This window comes from Balaenoptera musculus, chromosome 5 (assembly GCF_009873245.2).
Source record: "Balaenoptera musculus isolate JJ_BM4_2016_0621 chromosome 5, mBalMus1.pri.v3, whole genome shotgun sequence".
Taxonomy (NCBI): Eukaryota; Metazoa; Chordata; class Mammalia; order Artiodactyla; family Balaenopteridae; genus Balaenoptera; species Balaenoptera musculus.
In genome coordinates, this window is record NC_045789.1 from 88,731,174 (window position 1) to 88,758,150 (window position 26,977).

At 36.5% G+C, this 26,977-nt stretch overlaps 1 protein-coding gene across 1 annotated transcript in view; it reads left to right on the plus strand.

Moving 5' to 3' along the window:
* SEPSECS (Sep (O-phosphoserine) tRNA:Sec (selenocysteine) tRNA synthase) overlaps positions 1 to 23,901 on the plus strand; it is a 33,311-nt gene extending 9,410 nt beyond the window's left edge. Inside the window, exons 6-11 of the mRNA XM_036852946.1 lie at positions 636 to 738; positions 6,920 to 7,049; positions 7,183 to 7,274; positions 20,166 to 20,259; positions 21,711 to 21,801; positions 23,527 to 23,901. Of these exons, the coding sequence (XP_036708841.1) occupies positions 636 to 738; positions 6,920 to 7,049; positions 7,183 to 7,274; positions 20,166 to 20,259; positions 21,711 to 21,801; positions 23,527 to 23,830 (814 nt within the window). The 3' untranslated portion in view covers positions 23,831 to 23,901. The remainder of the gene's footprint in view (positions 1 to 635; positions 739 to 6,919; positions 7,050 to 7,182; positions 7,275 to 20,165; positions 20,260 to 21,710; positions 21,802 to 23,526) is intronic.
* Positions 23,902 to 26,977: the final 3,076 nt, after the last annotated feature.

Below are 26,977 nucleotides of genomic sequence, written 5' to 3' on the forward strand. Positions count from 1 at the left end.
TTAGACTCTCAGATTGTTTTAATATGGGGAGTGTCAAATGAAGGAGTACGAGTGAATTTAATACCAGCAGCTGTTTAAAAGATTCTTTAGTATCCAAGTTGTTGGAAAATGTTATTTTGGTACTGAAATATTTTAATGTTCTGTATTTTTTAACACATTAAAGTCTATTTGAAAATGTATTTTTTACTTTATGAGATGCTTAATGTGAGATTTCTTAAGATTTTAAGATATGCTGATTATTTTGCAGATATTATCTTAGGATGATAAGCAACCGAAAGCATTTAAAAATGAGCATATCAACCTTGTAAGAGGTCTTTATAAATAATCTGCTTCTTGCTTTTTATATAGGAAATTTTCAAGTGATTTAAAAGCTACCATCTATGTAAGATATTTCTAAATACACATTTTCTTATTTATTGGTGACATTAATTTAAAAGCTTTTTCAGGTTTATCCTTAAATGCCTGCTGTGCATTTCCAAGGTGCCAAACTATATGCTAAAATACTGCTGTAGAAATTTCAGTTTGTCTTTTTTTTTCCCTAGTATACTTTAAGGATAACTATTAAATTAAAAAACTTTGCTCGTAATTTATTAAGGCAGAGTATGAATATGTCTTTCTATTGAATATGTTTACAGATTAGAAGAACTGGCTGTGATTTGTGCTAATTATGGCATTCCACATATAGTTAACAATGCTTATGGAGTGCAGTCTTCAAAGTGCATGCACCTCATTCAGCAGGTAAGAGAGTTTCAAAAGATATGTCAGGGAAAAATGGATTTTAACATATTTGGGATTATTACTTTGTTTTTCTTACAACCTAATACAGAAAAACAGTTAATCTAGCATCTTCTAATTCATGGAGCATTAGAAATTTGCATCCAGTAGTCACTCAGTAAAAGTCATTATTCTTTGCTAGTGTCATTGGACTATAGTTTTGGTCAGAACCAACATGGAAATACTTTAGTAGCTTATTTTTTTAACTTTCTGAGACTGTTCCATTGCCAGTGTTTTCATTTTTCTAATATACTGGATTATAGTGTTTTTAAAACTATATTGATTACTTGTTCTATATTCTATATTTAGTATTTAAGGAATCACTTTACCTTTATATCCTAGACTGAAAATGACTTCATTTATAAACATTCTAGCGTATAGCTATGGAGTTGGCAGGTTTTTAAAAACTGTGATTTTATTTTATTTTATTTTTATAAGCATCGCCTAGATCCCAGTCATCTGTTTTAGATTCTTATTTTTAAAACATGTCTGAGCTTCCCATCCCACTCAGAGTAAGAGTCACAGCCACGGCTCTGTGTCCTCAGGCGTCTGTCTGCAGCTTCCCTGATTTCTTTTCCTGCTGCTCTCCCTCTTACCCACCCTCCGGGCACATTTGCCTCCTTTCTCTTCCTCTCTTGTGCTACCCGTGTGCACCCCACTCCTGCTCATACCTCTTGTTAGGTTGCTTTTCTGGAGAGTTGCGTGGCTTCTTACCTGACTTTCTTTAGGTTGATGAGACTTTCTCAGACACCTTATCTAAAATAACACCTTCTTCCTTGCCAGCATTTTCTATCCCTCTTTTTCTGTTTTGCCATATTCATTGATTTTAAAGTACACATTTTTCCATGTTATATCTCTGAAATTGAGGTGTCTTATAATGTTAATTGGCAATGTTTACTCTTACCTAGTGGTATGTAAAGTAATGGTGCTTCTTGAAATTGATGGCATCTTGCTCTTTTTCGCCATAGCACTTGTCACCATTTGATATGATGTTTGTTTACTGTCTACTTATTGGTAGTGATTAGAATTAAGGTTCTGTTAGGGAAAGGACTTTGTTTTGTTCACTGTTATGTCCTCAATACTTAGGACAGTACCTGGTACATAATTGACACTCAATAATTGGTTACTCAAACAACTGAATGAATAAATGATGTATTATATTTACTTACAGTGATTAATTATTCACACTATATCAGTATATGGATAGATATTATCTAGGTATGATAAGAATTTTATGATTTGCGTGCATAGTGATGTTAGTCAAATATTCAGTTTTGACACACATGTGATTTGTGTTATGTGGATAAGAGTTATTCACAGCTTATCTGTGGCCTTCTGCCATGTGGTGGTGAATGCTCCTTAGCCCTGTAGATCCTATCTCATAAATTTTTTTGTTTTCTTTTTTGTTATTTTGAGTACTAGTATTATCTGTGATATAAATATGGTTTATACAATAGTATTAGCTGATTTGCTTAATTTCTTTACTCAAAGGTTGTACCAGTTAGAATGTAATTGACTGCAAGTAACAAAAACCCAACCCAAATTAGCTTAATCAATGAGGAAATAGATTAGTTTACATAACAAAAGAAGTCCAGAGGTGGAGTGGTTGTATGCATGGTATGCGAGGGTTTCTTAAAACCTTTGTGGAAGACCATTTACTGTTTCCTTGGTATCCTTTTGCATTGCATTATTCCTTAACTTTTTAAGGCTTATCACAGTTTCAGACTAGATTATATCTAATTTGAATGGTAGCAGAGGAAGGTTGTACAGTTATCTATGCTGGAAATCTTGAAAAACATACTATTTCAGTGATTCATTTTTATTCCTCCTCCCCTTTTTCCTTTCTCCTCCTCTTTAATTTTTAGCAGCCTTAATTCTTTTAAAAGTCAGATATTCTAGCACTCCTAAAAGTTTAGAAAAGTGAGGAAGGGGTAGAAGATCACTCATAACCCTGTTACCCTAACAATTACTCTTAATAATTTGTGTATCCCTTTTTTCTCTTTCTTTAATACACATACGTATTGCTTTTTACATGGTTTTAGCCATTGTGTACATTTAGTATTAACTTTTTAAAATGTAGTCAAAAGCATATTTAATTTTTAAACTTAAATATAAACTTAGATTATATTTCTATACTCTCCACATGCTTATAAAGTCTTCATAATGATCAGTTTAATGGCTCCTTAGCATTTACCCAAATGTTATGTACTTAACTCAGCAGTGCTCATTGTTTTGGTGCTCATGACATATTTTTGAATACTAGAAAATTTGGTGGTGTAATTGAAGAGATTAAGACTCTTAAGTGAAAACAAGCTCCAGGATACAATGTGAAAGCTGCCCGTGGAGTTGTGCATCACGAATACCCTACTTTGTCATCACCTCTCTTCATTCGTGAGGTGGTTTTACTAAAATTTTAACCAGAAAATAACACTATAAGATGGTGAATGAATTTTTATAAGGTAGCTGTTGTATTGTTGCAGATACTGTATTACCTTCTAGAATTGACATTTCTTAAAAAAAAAAAAAAGCAGTACATAAACGTTGGCCCTCACAAAAAGAGGTGGTGTCCCTATTGCTTTCAGCCAAATAAATACTTGGGTCTTACTCAGTGCTAGCTGTTTCATGACATTCTAAAAAATTAAAATTAGCTTTAATTTATCTCAGTAGTTTTTATCAGTTATACATACCATTTACTGAGTACCCATACCCACCATGTGTCAGGCATCCTGCTAGACTTTTAAAGTTTATTAACTTAATCCTAACAGTTTAAGGTATACTTCTCATTGTTTCCATCCTACAAGTGAGGAAACAAACCCGGAAGTATTAAGTGACTTGCCTAAGGTCCCAAGCTGCAAAATGGCCCACATAGTTCAGTGTGACTCCAAATCCCTTTATCTTCCTCTAAAAAACAAAGTACTAAAACTGGGAAGCTTTCTTGAGAAGATAGTATTGTAATAATCAAGCAAATACTGAAGAAAGAGGTATAACTAAAATGTTTCAGAATTTTTTTTTTTTTAGGGCAGTGCCCCAGAATGACTCAGTGCTGAGCACATAGAGCATTCTGATATGCATAAGTAGTCCCCAGGAAATTAGCTTTGCAGAACCTATACTTCTGACATACACTAAACTGACTAATTTAGGAGACTCATGGAATATGGATGTGAGGACACATTAACAGAGAGGGTTGTAGTAGAGTCACAGAAATACATAGAATTAAGGATTGTAAAGCTCCCCAAGTGTGGGAAGCAGCAACTTTGTTTATTGAGAATTTGAGAGAAGTAGGTGTTATACTAGTTATTCATAGACCTAATTGTCAGTTCATTCAACAGATATTTGCAGTGTTCGCACGGATGTGCCAGGCAGCAGGGTAGGCACTGGGGATGCAGTAGTAAATACAACAAAATCTTTATCCTCTTGGAACAGAAGCAGACAGTAAACAATAAGGATGACAGATCTTGATAAATGCTCTAGTATTTGTGGGGGAGGAGTATCAGATGGCGTGATCGAGGAGGTCCTCTCTGAGAGGTAACATTTGAGCAGAGCCCCGAGTGTTACGAAGGAGTGAGCTGGGCAGCTCTCTGGAGAGATTCCGGACAGAAGGTAACAGCAAGTGCCAAGACATTGAGGCGGGGGTGTGCTTGGAATGCATGAGGAGTAGCAAGGAGGCCAGCGTGGCCGGACCAGGGCAAATGAGGGCGGCAGTGGTCGTAAAGAGATTTGAGGTGTGTTAAAGATTTGAGATTTTATTCTTGGTATGGTCATCAGCCATTGGAGGGTTTTGAGCAGGAGAGTGACGTGTGACGGCTGCGCTGTGGGGAATGGCCTGTAGGAAGGCAAGCGGGGAACGCTGTTGCAGCAGCCCACGTGAGATGCGTTGGTGGCATGGGCCAGGGTGGTTGCTGTTAAGGTGTTAGGAAATGGTTGGATTCAGATGTATTTTGAGAGTCGATCTTACATGGTATGCGGATGAACCCGATGCAGGGAATGAGGAAATGAGGATTCAGGGACACCAAGACTTTTGGCCTGAGTTGCTGGAAGGATGCAAATGCCATAGGAATAATATTTTATTTTTTAAACATGGGCTCTTCATCCTGATTACCTAGGTTTTTGCCTGGGTGACTTTCAGTAAGGTGCTTTAACTGCCTGGATTTGAATCCCAGCTGTGCTATTAACTACATTTCTGACCTTGGGCACGTCACTTTAATTTCACTGTGTCTTAATATTCTCATCTGTAAAATAGCTATTACTGTGGCATCTGCCCAGATAGCTACTGCATGGGTTAACTGAGTTAAGAATGTAAAGTGCTTAGAACAGTGCCTGATGCATAGTAAGTTCTTAGTAAATTCTGGCCGTAATTATTATATGAACAATGATCTGTTTTATTCACTGCTGCTATGCCCAGAACCTGGAACAATGTTTGGCAGATGATAGGTGCCCAAGTATTTATTCCCTGAATAAATGAGTAAATGGATGAACTGATAAATGGCAACCGTTCACTTCGTAGGACATGCTCCTGTGTTTCCTATTCTGTTTAAGCCCTTCGAGCCTTCTGGTGTTTTTCTCTCCTCCTCATTAATGGCCCCAGACTTCAGTGTGGAGAATGAGGTCTATACACCGTTCCTGAGACTGGGTCCAGCCTGTCTGTTTTCTTGCCACAGAATTTGCTACCCTTTGTATGCTTTCTGTGTTTTCGTGATAAAGGGGTTCTAGCAAAGTCTGGTGCACTGATTGCTCTCTTAGTACTCCTCCTAATTTAGGTTCAGATTTCTCTCAGGAGACCTTGGGCACTACTTAAATGTTAATAAAAAGGCAACTCTGACTGTTCCACTTTATTTTTTTATGTGCTACTTTGCATGGTTTTCAGTTATTTATTCAATTAGTCTCATATGCTTCTCTCTGTTTTCCTGTGATAAGGTGAGATTTTCTCTGATCATACTTTATGAGGAAGTTAGAAAGGAGAATGACAGGGGAAGGTTAAGATTTAAACAATCATACGATAGCCTCCAAAGTTGTCTGTGCCCCTTCCCTTTTCTGCTTTTGCTGCTTCTACCTATTGCCTGGATCTGACCTCTTAGATTAGGCTACTTCTGTTCTCTTCTATCTGCTCCTTCTATTCTCCCTCAGCTATGGATGTGGATATAAAGTGGGAGGATGAAGGTCAAATATGGTTACAATATTAATAGGAATGTAGATTGTGAATACAGATTGAAAATCTGTGGTTACAGATAAAGAAAAAAACTATCTTAGTTGAAATTTAGATAGTATCTCAGTTTTTAAGAGGAGGAAATTGAAGCACATTAGGCAGAACGTTATAGACTATGTCGCATGGGACTAGAAGTTAGTTTTACATTTCTAGCAAGTATTCCATTTTTCACCAGAATACGAGATTTTCATTTGAAGTTCATTTGCAGTGGAATGAGATCATCTAAGATTATAACATTAGGAAACATAAGTTATGTAGAAACTCTTATGTAGAAACTCTTATGCCAAGAGTATACCAAAAAAATTCCATTAGTTGAAGTTAAAAATAAAATTTTTCTTTTCTCCTTTATCATCCAAGTGGTGGTAGGAGCAGAGCTTGTTGCTTAAAGTGGTCACGCAGGTTAGTAGATTATCCAAGCATCAAAGAGAGGCACTTAATGTATAACTTACTGATTGGCAGCATGGGTGGCTACAGTCCATTAGATTATGGTGACCACTCTTGAACTCACAGAGGGTGTTTAAAATTACTTAATAGTTGTAGGACCCACTGTTGTTGTTTATTGTCAAATAGAAGATCACAGATGAGAGGCACGGGAGGAATTCACTCTCTCTTACCCAATTTTAAGGTGAAAAGTTCTGTTTCAGTGTAGTTCCCACCTGAACTGATACTGAAACTCTGCCTTCCTCACAGGCTTGGTGTGAAGATTAAATGATTTATGTGTGAAAGCAGCTTGTAACTATAAAGTGCTCTTCCACATATAAGGAGCAGCATTTAAAAACTCAGTTTAATGCTTAAAAATATTTTACTGGCATCGGTACAAAGAAAATAAAAATCTTTCATCTGTTTTTTATTTCTGCATTGTTTTAATGGTATTTATTAATAGCAGTTGCTGTCTCTTCTTCTAGAAACTAATATGTAATACTACATCTTATTCCATTCTAGGGGGCTCGGGTTGGTAGAATAGATGCTTTCGTTCAGAGCTTGGACAAAAATTTTATGGTTCCAGTAGGTGGCGCTATAATTGCTGGCTTTAATGATTCCTTCATTCAGGAAATCAGCAAGATGTATCCAGGTAAATAAATCAGTTGCTCTTCAGAAAAAGTAACTAACAAACAAAAATCCATTTGTACATAGGCTACTGTAATAAATCTTAATTTACAAAGCTTTTTTCCCCTTCTGAATGTAACTTATCATCCTTATTTCAGGAAGAGCTTCAGCTTCACCTACTTTAGATGTCCTTATTACTTTATTATCACTTGGATCGAATGGCTACAAGAAGCTATTAAAAGAAAGAAAGGTAAGCTTTCCTGTTAGGTGTAAACAATACTGTTGACTAAAACAGTACTCCAAAGAATTGGTGTTTTTGTCTATTGGTTTATCACATTGGAATGTAGATACCTAGCAAAGTCCTAGGGGATTTACTTTGATCTGGACCCTCCCTATGTGGTTTTCAATTAATCATTGTTATCCTGTCTATTCAGATATCCTGAGGAATCTTGGAAAAGTGATTTTTGCTTTTGTGTTTGTTTTTGTCTTAAGAAACTCCTGCATCAGGGATTCTTATTATTTCGGTAAAATTTAATTCATTTATCACTTATAGGTAGAGGCTGTTAAAAGACAAATGGACAAATTTTTTCTTTTTAGTTTTGGAAGCCTGAAGATTTGTTTAGTTGTGACGTGTCAGTTGCAGGAGGAAGAACCAGGTCAGATGTTGGCCAGCTTCTCATTCTAAAATAATAAATCCATCCCTTGGCATTATTGGAATGCTGATGAACTCATTGATTATGTTGGTTATGAAAAGAAAAGTGACATTTGTGCTTAAAAATTGGACTTTGTCTCCAGCACTAAAAACTAGCTTAATTCAGGGACAACTCCAAAATTGTAGACAGAGACAATGTTGGTAGGGCAGGTCAGACTAAGGTGTTGTATTCATCTCCCATCTGGGAGAGCTAGAGGCCCCTGGTGCAGTTTTTGTGTCTGTATAACTTTCTAACACTTAGTAGCAATTACAGTCCCTTAGATTTATAATAGTAATTTACATATTTTAAAGTATTTTCATGTACGTCATCTGATGGATCCTCTCAACAGCCTTATGAATATGTAACAGAAGTTTAACATTTTCTGTGCCCTGTTTTACCCTAGTCCCTTTCTCCCCACTAATTCAACGCATAGGAAAGTAATTATTTACTTTCCATTGTTAGGACATCTCTTAAGATTTACGTGATATAGGAAAAGATGCTCAACCTCAGTCATTAGGGGAATGCAGATTAAAACCACAGTGAGATACCACTACACACCTAGGAGAAGGGCTAATATTAAACAAACAAACAAACAATAAAAACAGACAACACTGGCAAGGATCTCAAGCAAGTAGAACTCTCAGATGTTGCTGATAGGAATGCAAAATGGTACAGCAACTTTGGAAAACACTTTGGCAGTTTCTTATAAACATTTACTTACCACATAAACTAGCTGTCCCACTCTTAGCTGTTTACTCAAGAGAAATGAAAATTTGTATCTGTACAAAAACCTTTATGTGAATGTTCATGGTGATTTTATTCATAATTGCCAAAACCTGGAAACAACTCAAATGTCCATCATCTGGGGTATAAACAAACTGTGGTACGTACATACTCAGCAATAAAAAGGAACACAAACTACTGATATATGCAATACCGTAACAACTCTCAGATGCATTATGCTAAATGAAATAGGCCAGGCTTGAAAGGCTACATATTGTATGGTTTTATTTATATGCCATCCTGGAAAAGGCAAAAAAATATCAGGACAGAGAAAAGATCACTGGATGCTAGAGGCTTGGGCTGGGGGAGGGGGCTATTAATGGTAGTGAAATGTTTTGTATCTTGATAGTGGGAGTAGTTTCATGACTGTATGTTTGTCAAAATTCATAGAAGTGGACACCTGAAATTGTACTATATGTAAATTATGCCTGAAAAGAAATTTTAAATGATTAGACTAACATTCCAGTTTGATAAACTCCAAGAAGTAATCATCTTGTTCTGGCCAGGAGAAAACCTCAGCAGAATCTTTCAAGGGCCCTTCTCCGTATGACAGGTGAAGACTGTTTATAGATGCGGAAAACCGTCATCTCTCTGTATGAGAGTTGAGTTGTATCCGATGTCAGTGGGTCTTAGCTCTCCTGTCACTAGTTGTTTCACTATGGAAAAGGTTCTTGAACTCACAGATTTTATTTCATTACTTGTGAAAGAAACAGTTGCTATCTCAGGCCACTTCTAGTTCTAAAAGATTATAGAATATTTCCTGAAATAAAACAGCTACTTTCTGGGCCTTGAGCATTGTAATCATGGGAATTGGCCTGTAATTTAGTAATCCAGCACAAATCATATGGGTAATTTATAAATCAAACTTTTTTAAGTTTGAAATTTTTAAGATGATGGTCTCTTCAGTTTCATGGTACCTCCTATCCATTTCCACCCCCATTAGGCTGTCTTGACCCCTCCCACCCCCCATCTGAACAATGACAAGCCCATTTAAAATAGCATGGTCTACAGTATGGACTAGTATTTCTTTGAAACTCAAAGTAGATAAAGTTGAGTGTAGGATAGGTTTCATTGAGTAAATACTTAATTTACTAAATATATGTTGAGCATCTGTTGTGTGTCAGGCACATAATATTGATAGAGCAATCAATAAAACAGACAAAGATACATGCTCTTGTGGAGCTTGCATTTCATATGGAGGACACCAGCAAATCACATAACAAATCACAAAAACATAAATGTTTATTTATATTCACATAAAATATAAATGTTTGTTTAATACATAAATTATAAAGCTGAAAGCGCCATGGAAGAAAAGAATAGAGTAAAACAAGGGGGGGTTGGGGATGATGTGTGTGGGGAAGTGGTGAGAATTGATTCTTTAAATGCAGTGGTTAGTGCAGGCCTCGTTGAGAACATGACATTTGGGTTGGCTTGAAGAAGTTTGAGGGAGTATACATATATGATGGAGAAGAGTGTTTCAGGCAAAAAGCCAGCACCAGGAATCAGGGCCGAGTCAGTGTGTTTGAGAAGCAGGGAAGAGGCCAGTATGGTTGGAGCAGCGTGATCAAGGAGAGTTGTGAGAGTTGAGGTCAGGATGGTATTGGGGGTGGGGCCCGTCATGTAGGGCTTTCTAGGCCATATAAGGTCTTTGCCTCATATTCTGAGTGACTTAGATAGAGAACCATTGGAGGGTTTTGAATAGAGGAGTAATGTGATCTGATTTGTATGTCGAAGGATCGCTCTGGTTGCCGTGTTGAGAATAAATTAGGGGGGCAAGGGTAGAAGTTCAGCTTTTGCAGAAATCAAGAAGTGATGTTGACTTGGATCTAGATGGCGCCAGTGGAGGTGATGGAAGTGGTTGGATTCTAGCTCTCTTTTGAAGATTGAGCCAACAGAAATTCCAGATGAATGTATTGTGAGTGAAAGAGAGACATCAAGAATAATTCTGAGATTTTTGACCTGAGCAGTTGGAAGAATGGAGGAGCCATTAACTGAGATGGGGAAGCCCGTGGGTTGGAGGGGAAGGCCAAGAGTTCAGTTTCAGACAAAGTTGAAATCAGGATGTCCTCTGACATCTAGGTAGAGATGTAGGTATGGAGCGCGATACGAGTCTAGTGTTAAGAGAGAGAGCTGAGCTGGACATAAAAAGTTGGGGGAGTTAATTGGCTAAGAGATTAGCTGAGATTTTAAGAGAATGAGTCTAAACAGAAAAGAAGTGCAAGGACTGAGCTCTGGGGCACTCCAACATTAAGAGGTCTGGGAGAAGGAAAGAGACCAGAAAAGGAGACTGAAAAGGAGGGAAAGCAAGAGTGGAGTCCTAGAAGCCAAGTGAAGGAAGTGTATCAAGGAGGGAAGTGTGATTGCCCAGTGCCACTGATAGGTCAGGTAGAGTGAGCACTAAGGTTTGACTACTGGGTAGAAGAGTTTCATGTAAAATCATTCTTAACATAGTCTTTCAATGCAGGGCTTGTGTTATCTAGCAGATACCATATATGTGTAAATACACTTAGGTATATATATGAAGTTATAACCCCTAATACTGAGCAGTTAACCATGTGGCAGGCTCTCCTTGAAGCACTTTGTCATGTATTCATTTAATCCTCACAGCAGCCCTGTGAAGTGTTATCCTCATTTGACAGAGAAGTAATATGTATGAGGTAAATTGTGGGACATGGATTTAAATCTAGGCAGTTGGGCTTCTGATCCTCTATCTTGAAACCTCTAAACTGTACTTTTTTTTTTTAATACAGGTAAATAATCTAGTTTGGTAGCAATGTAGCTACTTTAAATAGCTATAAATCTGAAGACCTAGGTCTACTAATATCCAGAGGATGCAAAAACAATAATACATTTAGCTGCTTTGGCCAAAAATGCTCAGTTGTATTTTAGATATACACTATTTGCTTGTGCAGAACCACTGTTGCTGGGGAACTCCCTCTCTGACTCCAGGTGGTCCTGGTGAGGCTGTCAGTCACAGGGTCCCTTCTCCTCTTTCTTAGGGGTGGACGTGTGATCTGGCTAGCCTCGTTCGCAGGTGGACATGTGGAGATAGAGTCCTTCCAGCAGATTTGATAGTTCATTTAGAGATGTTGTGTCTGTTGCTTTGCAGATAGTAAACTGTAAGGATGTAATCTTATGACTCTCAGCTGCCAAATTTCTGGCCATGCCAAGAAAGCCTTCTTTAGAGTAGAGAACATAAGAGGGAAAACAGAACTGAGAGTCATTTGAGTCTCTGGATCCAGCCTTACCTGCTTGTAGAACTGGCTGTTAGATGACCAATAAATTACCTCTTTTGTTTTAAACTAGATTTCTAATGCTGATACTTCTTTTTTTTTTTCATTGAAGTATAGTTAACTTACAATGTTATATTAGTTTCTGATGTACAGCAGAGTGATTCAGTTATACATATATTATATTCTTTTTCATATTTTTTCCATTATGGTTTATTACAGGATATTGAATATAGTTCCTTGTGCTATACAATAGGACCTTGTTGTTTATCCATTCTGTATATAATAGTTTGTCTAATGCTGGTACTTTCGATACCTCTTATTACCCTTCATAATGTTTCAAACATTCATTTCTTCTTTTCCGTTGTCCCTGCCATGACTCCCTAACTAAAGCCCTTACCATATCGCACCTGGATGGTTACAATAACTTACTAACTCTTCTCCTGATCCCCAGTCTTGGTCTACTCTAATTTGTCATGTTGTAGAGCAGTGCCAGATTATATTCTAAAAATGGGGAAGTCCCTTTTGGTCCAGTGGTTAAGACTGTGTGCTTTCACTGCCGAGGGTGCGGGTTCAATCCCAGGTCAGGGAACTAAGATCCCACAAGCCGCTCAGTGTGACCAAAAAAAAAAAAAAATTATATTCTAAAAATGCACCTTTCTTCAAGTTATTCCACTTTGGGTTTTGGTTGCCTGTAAGGCAAAATCCAAACTCCTTAGCCTCCCATTATGATCCATCATGATCCTTTGTGCTCTGGTCCCACATTACCTGAGCAGCATTGGCCCCTGCTTGTTCATTCATTCAAGCAAAGAAATGTTTATGCATAAGCCCTAAGGTTAAATTTACAAACAAGACTGACGTAGTCGTTACCCTTAAGGAAATTATAGTCAGGGAAGTCTACATATTAAATAAATAATTACAAGTCTGATGAGAGTTATGAAAGAACAAGCAGAGTATTTGAGAGCATATATCACCTAACCCAGCTGGGGCACCTAGCCCAGCTCTCACAGGGTCAAGTGTCACCAGGAGAAGTGACATCTATTCTATGAAAATGCAACTCGTGCACTTATTAAGTGGCCCCCGTGGTTTAATTGTAGGCTAGAATTGATGACTAGCATAACTGTAGAATTCTTAAAGGGTATTTTAGACTGAGTCTGGAAAGCAAAGTATTGTGCAGTTATTGGAGATTTTGTGATTTAGATCGCTTTCCTTTAGGGTAAGTTCAGACTCAGTAGGTCTGGAGTGGGGCTTAGACACTGCATTTTAACCAAACTTCCCTGATAAATCTGATGTACACCCAAGTTTAAAACCCATCATTTTGGGGCACACAGGTCACTTGTATCTATAACGGAAACTTGGAGAGGAAATATATAATATTTTAAGCATTTTAATACTTATACATAGATAATATTTCATGGAGTTTGAGATGAACTGCACAAATATCGCAAATATCAAAGCTTGAAAATATAACTTGTTAGTTTTCTATTTATTTCTGGTAGTTTTAGTTGTCATAGTTATAATCTTTTCTTATACCGTAGCTACTTTTTACCTTATATTGATCAGTCTGCAGATTTGCAGATTTTTAGATCTGCAGATCTAAAAATTTCATTTTTAAACTAAATAAATAGAATATGTTGTAGCTCAAACAATAAAACCATTACACAGAGTTTTAAGTTAGACATTTTAAAACGATACTTTATTATATAGATACAAATTTTTTAAATTTTTATATGCTGTTATTATAATATCAAATAAACATACTATTTAGTTTTTCCTGTTTTTGTTCTTCTTGAATTGAAACTGTAAATAATAATAGCTAATAATATTAAATATTTGCTGTATAAACTAATATAAGTCTTGAGTAATTTTATAGTAAACTTATTTAATTAGCAAATTAAACTGACTGTTTGAATGCACATCCCTGAAAAATTACCATCAGGTGTCTGAAGTGAAACTTGGTCCTTGATTTTGGGTAGTCTTGTAGATTACTGCCTACTTTGGAGTTTGCCAATCGATCCCTCTATTCTTAGCATCCTTTGCTTGTTATATAGTAGATGCTTATCAGATGTTTATAGAATGAACTAATGCAGGGCATTTGGGAACACATAGGTCCACTGTTGTACAGTCTTTTCTTGTTTTACACAGAGTAAGTATCTTTCTATAAAATTAGGCAGAAAGCAAATAACATTTTGATACTGACTTCCGTTGTGACTTAGATGTTCTTATAGAGACATTTCTCCATATGGATATAGTTGAAAACTTGTGAAAAGGAGTAAGTTAAAATGGTGATTACCTGTTGTATGTGACAGGCACTGTACTTCTGGGAGTAGGACTTCCTCCCTAGTGGATACTCCTCTTCCAAAAGTACTTTTCTTACCCCTAAGGATTTTGGAATTGTTGATATTAGGGGTGTTCTGTCATCTTTTTGGAATCTAAGAATTTCTTTTATGCCATGCTTCTTCTGACCATTGACATTTAGGGTTTGACTTTAAAATTTTCAGCTACTTTTAGGTGATACCAAAGGCCCATGCAGGTGTACATTTTGCTTAGCAAGGATGAAAATCCACCTTCTTTGAGACTGGCCTGCAGCAATATGTAGCTCAGCTGGTGAATGGATCCAGTAGGCAGCCCAGCTCTGCTTTTCATTGTGACTTTGTCCTTTATGAATCATTGGGTAAATATTTTGTGGGGATATTTTATGTTTTTAGTGTTATGAATTGGATGACTCCATTTTAGATGTCAAGCGGTAACTCGCTTTGTAACATCCAGAACTTTGTTCTTTTCCTTTTTCTAGATAGTGTAGAGTGGAATGAACAGGGACAGGACAAGAATGGGATTATAGCTGCAGGGTGTTAGCATGTGTCTGTAGGAGTCCTGCTAGATAATGTTAGTTATTTCAACCTGAAAACTATTTTAGGCTAAGGGAAAAGTAGGTGGGTAGGAAACTAATATTTTTATGAATGTCTGCTGTATGCCGGGAATTCTGCTAGGTTCATTATATTCATTATAATGAATTCATTATTCATTTCATGTACTACTCAGAGCAAGTTTCTGAGGTAGGTATTATCCCCATTTTACAGATGAAATTGAGGCTAGAACAAGTATACTTACCCAAGGATCACATGTAAGTGCCAGAACTGCCATTGAAACCCAAGTCTAGGTGATGCTAAAGCCTCTGCACTTCCTGTCTTCCCACTCTTCCCACTGCTTCCAGTCACCCATCCACTGTTGTGGAAGTGTTTACCTGCTGTGTGCTAAGCATTTGAGCCATCAGAATGATAATCTCCTGACCTCTATTCTTATCTAGTGGAGGTGTGTAAAACCCCAAAGGCTCTAATGTATTCATTGGTTTTATTTAAAATTCTTTGTATAGAATTTACTTAGAACAGAGACTGTCTATAGTAGTAATTGTCAGAGTATAAAAATGCTCACTTGAGAATTTTGAGAACTCTATCATTGTAAGAGCATAAAGTTTGCTTTTTAACAACTTCATTCAACAGAAAAGTCTTTTTGTTGAAAAATGTGGATGTCCTCCATAAACCATAATTGCATATATGTAGCATAAATATTGTTTTTTTATTGGATTTGTTGCAGAAGTAAAGGCCTCTTTTGTTTAAATGGACTTGCTTTTGAACTGTGGAAATTTAATCGTGATAGTTTATTGGTTTAGCTGTGGAGAAGCTGAGGCAAAGCTATTTTGCTCCAGCCAGAGCTATTTATATACCATCACTGAGAGTTCCTCTTTATATTATTGGTGTTATTGCCTACTAAAAAAGGAACGTTAAAAGACAACTTAGGATTTTTTTTTTTTATTCCTTGCCCTTATTCACCACAATGATATTTTTAGAGTTTATTTCATCTAGCTCTGCATCTTCCAAAAAGGGTTTATCTTTTTCACAGTAGAGGCAGACAAGAACTCAGCTTGAAGCCATTCCTTCTCAAGCCTTGTTTTTTTTTTGAAGGGTGAAAGGATCAAAGAGAGTGGAACTCTGGGTGTGAATTGAACCTCTTTGCTCTTAGCCCCTTCCTGATCAACACATCTGCTTCATTGAGGGGAGAAGTGACCAGGAAGTTTAACCGAAGAGGCCTTTAAGAAAAGGGGTGAAAATTGAAGAAACTATTTCTTTGAGTTGCTCTATGTAGAAGGAAAGATCAGTCTTAGACGTTCATCCTTACTTCACATTTGGTTCTGGAGAAGATCATTATAATTCTGCTTAGCTTTACTTTTAGAAGAGTGCTTTGCTGAACAGGGCAGGCAGATAATCATTCATTGTTGCAAATATCTGCTGAATTGGACCAGCACAGGAGAGGAATGACAGAGGACTGGCTGCTTCACTGGCTGGACTTTGTTAGCTGCAACTTGGAGAACGTAAGACATACAGCTTCAAACAGTGTCCTATAATAAAGCTAAGTTGGGAACTTAGAAGATTTGCAGCCCTAAAAGTAGAGTAGTTGAATCTCAACAAAAGTGTCAGATTTCAGGCCTGGATATGGGGCTTCAACAGAAGAGTTTGAAAGCAGTGCTTTAGCCTGTGATGCAAGGAGTATGCCTGGACACTGTGGCCTGGCCACAGTCATAGATAGCAGCATCCCTCATTTAGTACTGTTGTCTTCACTTAAGGACATCTGTGTGTGTGGATACGTACCAACAGTCCGTTGTCCATCCATCCTTCATGTTATCAATGAAATACCAGACTACTTGTTATGTTTCCTTTTTTTTGTATTACCCACCTTATGAGGCATATTGTAATAATATGTGAAGTCCTCTTTTATCTTATCCTGTAATATGAAGCAGTATAAGCATAAGACCTTTTTCTTTAAAATTTAGTGAATTATGCACATCTTTGGGTTCTGGGAAGGGATAAGCTAGATGCTGGGCTTCACAACTGCAAATCAATTTGCAAAAGACTGTACGAAAGATAATGCTTAATATAATTCAACTTCTCTTCCATTAACATCTTGAATTATGGTGTAAAGTTTTGTATTTTTATTCTAGAAATGTAGCTGACATTAGCATTCAGGTATACAGTTCAGTTTATCTCTAGTGAAGAGTCTTTTAAAATTAAGTTAAATACAGCACAAGAGACATAGAAAATCGATAATATTTCATTTCTTTTAAGTAAGATCTTTCTGTATACATTTGCTTGGGGTGCTTATAAATTTCTCCCTTTACGGAAGTATTTTATAATAAATGTCAGTTATAGATCTAACTGTAGCAAAAAATAGTGCAGGTTCTGGAATACCTTTGATATATCAGATAAAAACTGCTTAGCTAAGTATTAGTGTAGGAAATAGTGGTACAGTCTCTTAAATGATATTTTTAAAATGTAGTGATATCAATGGGAGAGCATTTAGGACCTTAATATGAGAAATACTGTAGGATTCAGTACATTGAGCTTTAAGATATTGTAAACTGCTTTGCTTATTGGATTACCTATCATAACCCTTTATATGGAGTAGAGATACTAAAAATATTTGCAGATGGATGTGAACTTGACTCACTAATATATTCTTTTTTGTTTAATTACTCCCATACTAGTGATATGTGATTGAGTTAGTATTACGTTCATAGTCTGAAGATTTTTATCCTAATGTTAGCTACAGTTCTAGTGGCATTAGCAAGTCATTGATAGAACTGGTTAGAACTAATTTGTTAAATATTAGAAATTGAACATTGGGAAAATTTGTTTTTTAATAGCCACATATACATTAGTAAATTTAAAAGCACCCTCCAGGGGTGTTACTAAGGAAACATTTCTTTTTTTTTAGAAATAGCTAAGGACAAATTAACTACTCATCAGGTTCCTTTCACTCTACAAGTGTAACCGCATTGGTGATTACTGTGAGCCATGACTAGATAGAATAATATTCTAAATTGGCCCTCACAATTGAAATAAGTTTTTTTGTTGTTAGGGGGGAAAATGTAAGAGTCTGTAAAAGGCATTTCCTGGCTATCAGATTTGTTTCTGCTTATGAGAGGTTAATGAATTTGAGAGTAAGAGAGAATTAGATGCAGATTAAGACTTTGGTGTATAATATAATGAAAAAGAATCAACAGTTAATATCTAAATTAAAACATGTGACTCCTTTTTTCTTTTTTAAACAACACTGAGCATTTATTTTCTTTTCTTTTTGGCCTCGCCACGCGGCTTGTTGGATCTTAGATCTCCGACCAGAGATTGAACCCAGGCCTTCGGCAGTGAAAGTACCAAGTCCTAACCACTGGACTGCCAAGGAATTCCCAACACTGAGCATTTAAATTATGACCTAGTTACTTCAGAGTAGATGAAAATATATAAATGAAACCTAGGAATTCTACTCTTCATTAACTCTGGTGTGGTACTAAAAGATTATGAATTGTTTCAGTTGCAGGAAAAACTCTTGATTTTTAAATTTCATTTGATTTTCTTATTGTTTCACCTTCTGAAGTGAACATCGATATTACTTTAAGAAGGAGGGGCCAGGAAATCTTTATATGTCTAAGAAAAGATGCCCACTCTTTTTTCTGTTTCTGCAAATGGTGATAACATATGCATCCTTAAGTATTTCTATACACTTTTTTTAATGACAAAAGAGAAAGACTTATTACATATAACAGTGTGTTTACTTATAGCTTCATTCGGCATGACAGATGTGGGCGTTAACTTTTTGAATATAAAAAGAATCAGTACATTTTAGTGATCTAAGATTTCATCATTCTGGCATGCTGAGAATTGATCTTATAAAATATCCTAAAAATTTAAGAATGACTATTAAAGTTTTTTTAGTTCAGAATATAAAATATACTGTGTTGACAAGGATAAAAATGTTTGTGGTCTTAAGGAGACTCATTAATAATTCATAAACCTGGTAAGAATTTTCCTCTTTTTTAAATCTTTACCTAACAAAAGATGGAGTTAGTCATCTACTACGTACTTTAGACATGAAAAAGCTACTCTGGGTCTCAGTGTGGGATCAGACTATCCAACCCTCACCTTAGAGAAAACTGAAGCCGCTTATGTGGCCTTTGAAGTTGAAGTATCATTTCCTCATGTCTCCACTTGGGTACTCTGTTGGCCCTTGGCTCTTTGGTGCATCATTAGAGTTTATATGTTTTGACTGTGGCTGGAGGAGGTCAGTGCAAATGGGTTTTGTTCAGCTGCAGACTCACTTGGGCAGATTTTCATTTCAACACTTTTTAAAGTGCTTACTAGGAGAAGAAAATACAATTTTAGGTCAAACAGTTGCCAACTTAATATTTATTTGTAGCTTCATTAAATTCTCACATACATGTGCACATGAGATTTTGTACTTGTAAAATATATGTATTTTTATTTTTTACTACTGGGTATACACTATTTTTCAGAGTAGGATCAAGAAACAATTTTACAGTTTGCTGTAAACTTGTATTTACAGCAAATACAAGTTTTTAGTTGCTGTATTCTTTTAATTGAGTTAAGGGAATTGTTAATTTTAAGTTTATAATATTTAAAGGAAATACATTTTTAAACTGCCTCTTCCTAAGTATGGCACATACTAAAAGTCTGGCACGTTTTTCTTGGTGTTGGGAAAGCAGTGGTGAAGAAGATAGAAAGTCCCTGCTTTCAAGGAGTTTTTCCATTCTAATAGGTAGTCATAGGCAATATTTACTTAAGCAAATAAAAGAGAAATTTCAGACTGTGTTAAGTATAGTGAAGGAACCAAAATAGGTAATGGTGTTGGAGGGAGATTGGGAGTTGGGGGTGGGCAGAGTCGGAGAGCTACTTTAATAGGGAAGTAATAAAGAAAGGTCTCCTTACATTGTGGCAAAAGGGACCACTCATGGAATCATCTGGGAGAAGAGCTTTCCAAGTCCAGGGGAAGCAGGCACAAAGGTTCTGACATGTTCAGGGATTGGAAAGGAGGCTGATGTGGCTAGCATGTAGTGAGCGGAGGGAATGACTGTCACTGAGTTGGGTGTGTTGGCTGGGGTGGGTCACGTGGATGAAGAGTTTGGTTTTTTTAACACTTAACAGGAGGAAGTTGTTGGGAGGGACATGATCTGATTCATGTTTTTGAGAGAGCACTGTGGCCTCTGTCCGGAGGGGTGGGAAAGTAGGCAGAGAAGTCATTTAGAATGTGTTGCTGTAGTCCAGGGGAGAGGTTGATGGCTGCTTGGACTAGAGTGGTAGCCCTGGAGGTTCTGAAAAGAGGCAGGATTTGTGATAGATATGTGATGGCCCCAGAGCAGGAAATGTGCTGGTTCTTTACCTTTAAATCCTGCGGTTTCTGGTAATTCTGGCAGCTTTAAATCTTTCTATATTGTGGCAAAGGAAAAGAATTGCTCCTAGGGCATATGAATGACTTAATTTACAGCATAGACTGTACACCAATCAGGGTTGTTTTATTAAATCTAACAAGTTGCAAGTGAGTATTTATTTGATTTTCTTTAAATGTAACATTTTGTTGTTGCAGGAAATGTTTTCATATTTGTCCAACCAACTAAAGAAGCTGTCAGAAGCCTACAATGAAAGAGTGTTGCATACACCTCACAATCCCATATCTTTAGGTAATTTTTTTTCTTAAAAGAAAAAAATAGTACTTCTGAACCATCCCCAGTGGGAAGCTGGTGTTTCTAGAAAGAGTATGAATTCTTTCTGGTTACAGTGATGTTTCTAATTTCATTACAGTGCTAATTTGTAAATTTTAAAAGTTTAGTCAGCCTTTATAAATGCTGTAATGTATTTCTAAGATAAAACCTATACGCCGAAGAAAGAATTCAAATCTATGTTAAGTGTTATACTGAATATATGGAAAATAATACTTTTAACTCTGCTTCTCACCAAAATAACTTGGTCACTGATAAGGATTCTATATAAATATTTTAAAATTTCTACCAGTTAACAAAACACCATAACATTAAAGATACTCTTAAAATTTTTAATGCTATTATTATTTATTTTCTTGAGTATGCCTGTGTTAGAGAAATCTGTGTTTATGGTCATTTCATTTTGTCATGTAGTACAAGAGCTGCTAAACAGGATAAAAAGAATGTTGACTTTTATGCATTTAGCTAACTTTTAAACTTCATGATTACCCCTTTTAATTTGTGAATATATATAGTATAATATGGTTCATATTTCATGTATATCTGAGGAAAGTAAGGAAATAATAATTTTTAATTGAAGCCTTTTTCAGGAATGGGCTTCCTTGGAAAACCATTTGGCCACTGATAGTAATAAAATCACCCCAATCAGTCCTTTGTTAGTTTATAATCTATGTAGATGTTATAGAAGGTGATATGGTATGATTTGAATCCCAGTTCTGCCATGTACTAGCCTCTAACTTCCTTTTCCCTAAGTAGAGATAATGATCCCTCACATACAAAATTGTTAAAAATGGTTGAGATTATATTTGTAAAGTATCTAGTATGGTAAGTCATATTATCCATGTCATTGTTCCATTTATATAATTGGAAAATTCACTTTTTGGAAGGGTGATACGGAAATTCTCTTCTGATTCTGAGCATTTTTATGTTAACATATTTTTATCTGATATGGAAACAAATCCTTACTATAATTTATTAAATGCATTAAAGTGAAATGGTGCCATGTGACAATGAATAAAGAGTGATATCTCCTTGAAATAAGACAGTCACAAAAAGACAAATGCTGTATGATTCCACCTATATGAGGTACTTAGAGTACTCAAAATCATAGACAGAAAGTGTAATGCTGGTTGCCAGGGGGAGGGGAGAATGGGGAATTGTTGTTTAATAGGTATAGAGTGTCAGTTTTATAAGATAAAGTTATGGGGATGGATGGTGGTGATGGTTGTGTAACAAGATTGAACGTATTTAGTACCACTGAACTGTATACCTAAAAATTGGGTAAGATGGTAAATTTTATGTTATATGTTTATTAGCACAATAAAAAAAGTGATGTCTCCGTGATTGTTTGTTTCTTAAGTGGTTTTGTGCTGGTGAACCAAGGCTTACTGGAATACTTTTTTCTTTTTCAGCTATGACACTTAAAACACTAGATAAACACTATGACAAAGCTGTCACTCAGCTTGGCTCCATGCTTTTTACCAGACAGGTTTCTGGAGCCAGGTAAGTATGTTTAAAAGAGGATTGGATTTATTTCTCTTTTCAAAATTAACACTAATAAAGCACCTTTCTTTAACAATAAGTCCCCCAAGTATGTGCTGAACTGCACCTGAGAATTCATCGTGGAGGAAAGGAATGATGAGGTAGAGAATCTGTAAGGCTGTCACACAGTCAGTCACCTGTGGAACGTGAAATCGTCACAGGAAAGATATGAATTTTGTTTGCTTTAATAGACATACAAAAACAAAGTTCATTACCCCTCTGTACAAATTTTTGTCTTTATTTTCCTTTGTTAGATAATCTTCAGTGGTGTCACATTATGGTGTTAGAAATAAGTTGTCTTCATTACTAAGTTTAAGTGAAAATGTTTTCAAGGAAAAGTCCATTTCCTAAACTGAAAACGCTATGCAGTTCTTGTCTAAGTACTGCCTTTGAAAAATCTACTTTTTGCTTTTATATGTACATAGCTTAAGATGAATTTCATTTTTCATTTTATGTTTGATGAGGTCAGAGAAAAATGACTTGAAAAGTACCTTGCTCTAAGTACTCTTCTTTACGTGCTTCTGCTAAAGAATTTCTCTCTGACTACCAGAGGTTAGAGATTTCACATCAAAGAACAACTTTTTAAAAGGAAAAAAATCTTAGATTAATTCACCTTTTACCTTGATGAGCTATATCTATATGCAGCATAGTTTTGACGCTTCTAAAATGGTTTTCTTGGCCTTGCTTTTTAGTGTTGCCATTATTTGTCTTTATGTTTAGGTTGATCTTAATTAAAAAATCTTAATTAAATCTTAGATCTTAATTAAAAATTTAAAAAGTTCTTAAAAAAAGTACTGTTAGAAATCTGCTTATATCCAGTATGACAGTGAAATCAAACTTTAAAAATGCATGTACCATTGCTGAATATTACTGATTGCTGACCATCAACCCACTGTAAGCAGTTATGTAATTTCTGCTGGATCCTGGCTTTAAAACCCTCCATTGCATAACATGATCAGATAGGTGTAATTCTAGTCCATTGATTACTTGAGACGATACACGGCAGTTAATCAAAGGGGTTTGATTTACAAACTTAAATATTCCATTAAAGTGTGTATATGTGAAGTCAGATTCTGGTATTTGATACAAAAACAGAAATAACTTTCTTTTTACCTTTTTATTTATTTTTATTTTTGGCTGTGTTGGGTCTTTGTTTCTGTGCAAGGGCTTACTCTAGTTGCGGCGAGCGGGGGCCACTCTTCATCGCGGTGCGCGGGCCTCTCACTGTCGCGGCCTCTTTTGTTGCGGAGCACAAGCTCCAGACGCGCAGGCTCAGTAGTTGTGGCTCACGGGCCCAGTTGCTCCACAGCATGTGGGATCTTCCCAGACCAGGGCTCGAACCCGTGTCCCCTGCATTAGCAGGCAGATTCTCAACCACTGCGCCGCCAGGGAAGCCCTCTTTTTACCTTTTTGAAGATGTAAAGGTGTTTTTGATTCCTAGAGCTTGTAGCTCTTTAATAGAAGATAAGTAAATGGTAAGCATCAGGTAGTACTTTCCTATGTGAAGTGCATTGTATAATTTTATTTTAAGGCTGCAGTCTGTTTTCATAGGCTACGATTTATGGCTGTTATTAAACTTCTTACTAAGTAGGTGTAAGGCTTAGTAACACAGCTTTCTTTTGTTTATGGGTGATACTCTGTTAACATCACCAGACATACTAAATTGGTAATTCTTTTCCCTTTCAGGGTTGTGCCTCTTGGGTCTTTGCAGACGGTGAGTGGCTACACTTTCAGAGGCTTTATGTCACATACAAATAATTACCCTTGTGCTTACCTCAATGCCGCATCAGCCATCGGTATGAAGACACAGGATGTGGACTTGTTCATAAAGAGACTTGACAAGTGTTTAAAGACAGTAGGAAAAGAACAAAATAAAGAGAGTGATGTATCTGGAGTTGACAATTATGATAAAACTGAAGATGTGGATATAGAAGAAATGGCTTTAAAAATAGATAATGTACTTCTTGGCACATGCCAGGATTCTTCCTGATGACATGTGAAGGGTTTCTTTGTGATAATTTAAAAAAAGTGATGAGGCTACAGTATAAGCTAGCAGTTCAAAGAGAAGACTTGAGATTTCTGAATTGAGAATTTCATGGAGAATATTTGGTCAAGGAATAGAACATGGTCTGAGCTAGCCATTGACAGTTGTTACATTTGTTGTTCTTAGACTGCCTCGGTCATGATCCTTAACAGGTTATAATGTGCAGTTAGCGTTTTTCTAATTGTTAAATATTTGCCAAATATTATGATTCAGATAATTCTTACTAATATAATGATAGTAAAATTGCACATTACTCTAATTCTCTTTGAAATGTGTAGACTGCTTCCTTCTGACCATTCTCTATCATTCACAAATTACTTATGTTTTTGACCACACAGAATTTAGAAAGATCGCTAATGCTACTAATTAGATGTTTGTTGATGTGTGTAAGTCACAGTATGCCTGTAAAATGAACATTTCCCAGGAAAGCAGAGTCAAGGTCAAGGTGTAAGCTTTAATTTTTGCTCAGCAGAAATGGATCTCAACTGGGGATGATTGGCTTCTTATATCCAAGTAACATCTGGAGATTTTTTGGGGTTTTTTGTTTGTTTGTTTGTTTTTTCGGCCATGGCACACAGCTTGTGGGATCTTAGTTCCTCGACCAGGGATTGAACCCTCGCCCTCAGCAGTGAAAGCGTGGAGTCCTAACCATTGGACCACCAGGGAATTCTCTGGGGATCTTTTTTGATTGTCAAACCTAGTAGGATGCTATTGACATCTAGTGAGGGGAGGCCAGGGGTGCTGTTCAACATCCTACAATGGACAAGACAACTTCTCAAAACAAAGATTTATCCAGCCCAAAATGTCAGTAGTGCTGAGGTTGATAAAAGCTGCTCTAAAGTAAAAGAACTCCTCAGTAAAGAGAAGTTTTCCATAACAACTTTAATTATTCAGTAGTACTTCAAAGAAGGTATCTCTATAAATGTTACCAACTACACAGCATATAGATTCTTTTTTTTTTTAACATCTTTATTGGAGTATAATTGCTTTACAGTGTTGTGTTAGTTTCTGCTGTATCACAAAGTGAATCAGCTGTATGTATACATATATCCCCATATCCCCTCCCTCTTGCGTCTCCCTCCCACCCTCCCTATCCCACCCCTCTAGGTGGTCACAAAGCACCAAGCCGATCTCCCTGTGCTATGCAGCTGCTTCCCGCTAGCTAGCTATTTTACATATGGTAGTGTATATATGTCAGTGCTACTCTCTCACTTCGTCCCAGCTTACCCTTCCCCCTCCCTGTGTCCTCAAGTCCATTCTCTACATTGTGTCTTTATTCCTATCCTGACCCTAGGTTCATCAGAACCATTTTTTTTTTTTAGATTCCATATATATGTGTTAGCATTACAGTATTTGTTTTTCTCTTTCTGACTTACTTCACTCTGTATGACAGACTCTAGGTCCATCCACCTCACTACAGATAGTTCTATTTCGTTTCTTTTTATGATTGAGTAATATTCCATTGTATATATGTGCCACATCTTCTTTATCCATTCATCTGTCAGTGGACACTTAGGTTGCTTCCACAGCATATAGATTCTTAAGTGAAAACTGAGGTTACCATTTCTAAATATGTAATTATAAATTGTTAATATGGCATGTGTGCATTCTTCCATTTGGGAAAGTAAAAACTTTATTCCATTGTTTTGCTTCAAGGAGTCTGTATATTTGGTTGGTTTGTTCAGGTGTTTTGCACAGCTGTCGTCAAGAGTGGTTAACATGGGGATTCTGAACATATTTTTGCTGGGGAGGTGAAAATGATGGAGTATGAAGAACAGGTGTATTCCCTTCTCATTGCCCATATGCTTACTTTCTGAGTCTGAAATTCCAGACTTACTGGCTGTAACTATTACGTTTGTTGTTAATTTTAAGAAATAGACTGATGTCTCATAGCCTAAGGAGTTAGTGAAGCCTCTGAATGCATCAAAATGTCAAAGCTGTATTTCTGAAGACTTGCTCTGTGGAGCATTTATTCCTAAGAGATGCTCATGGATATAAAAGGTTCCACGGACAAGTAAGTTGGGGACTTTGCAAACCTGCCTATTGGCATATTAAAGTCTCTAAGAATTCCTTCTATTCCAGTTTGAATGTATCCTTATCTAAAGATGGAACCCGTTTTTTTAATTAAATACTTACTGACATCCCATTGAACGTACTTTTGAAAACACTACAGTAGAGAATGCCACGTTGCTTTCTGGATGGTGTTTTTCTCTATTGTTTTGGCATTGTAAACTATGTTAAATGTGAGCTCAGACAGCTGCCACTCCCACGGGTAAGTTAGAATATTTTGGACACTGGCTTGACAACCTTGGAAGTCAGCTGTGTTGAGATAAAGTACTTAATTACAAATATTGTAAAGATTACTTTAAAATTATTGTGTCTTTGGGGTTCAGATATTTGAAGTGGTTGGGTTCTTTAAATAGCTATAATAACTTCTTTCAAAGGAGTAAATCCTGGATTAAAAAATTGTATAATTTTTTTATGTGAATTTGAGACTGAATTGTAGAACTAACAAAGCTGAAGAGTTGCTGTAGACCCTCTCGAATCTGAGAAAGGGAATGAAGTGATGTTGCAGATGTAGATGCTGGCAGTGCAGCGTACCGTCCACGTAAGCCAAGATTGTTTTATAGAACGGGTGATCTATATTGTGTGATCATCATTTAGTTTAAGAAAGGCCAGAGCCGAGAGACCAGCAAATGTTTTCGCATCTGCAGTGTATCAGCAGTTCTTGGGCTTCAGCTGCTGAATAGATAATAATTCTAATTGAAGAAAAATTACATGAACCCACATGTGAATGATAGATATGTTATAACATTTCATTCCTGGTGCATAAAAATCAGCTGCAGTTTTTATTATTAGTCCTTTCTTTTCACAGGTTTTGGAATTCCAGCTCTATTCCTGCTGGTTTCAATTTGACCTTGAGGTTGGAGAAGTCACAAGAATTTTTGAAGGGATGTTGTAGGTTCTGCATATTGAGGCTTTCCTTTGCCACCACCCCAGTGTCCTTTGACTTGCTGTCTCTCATCTCCACATATGAGTATAAAAAAGCATTTACATACAGTTATTTATTTTAACCTGCTAGCAATGATTGGT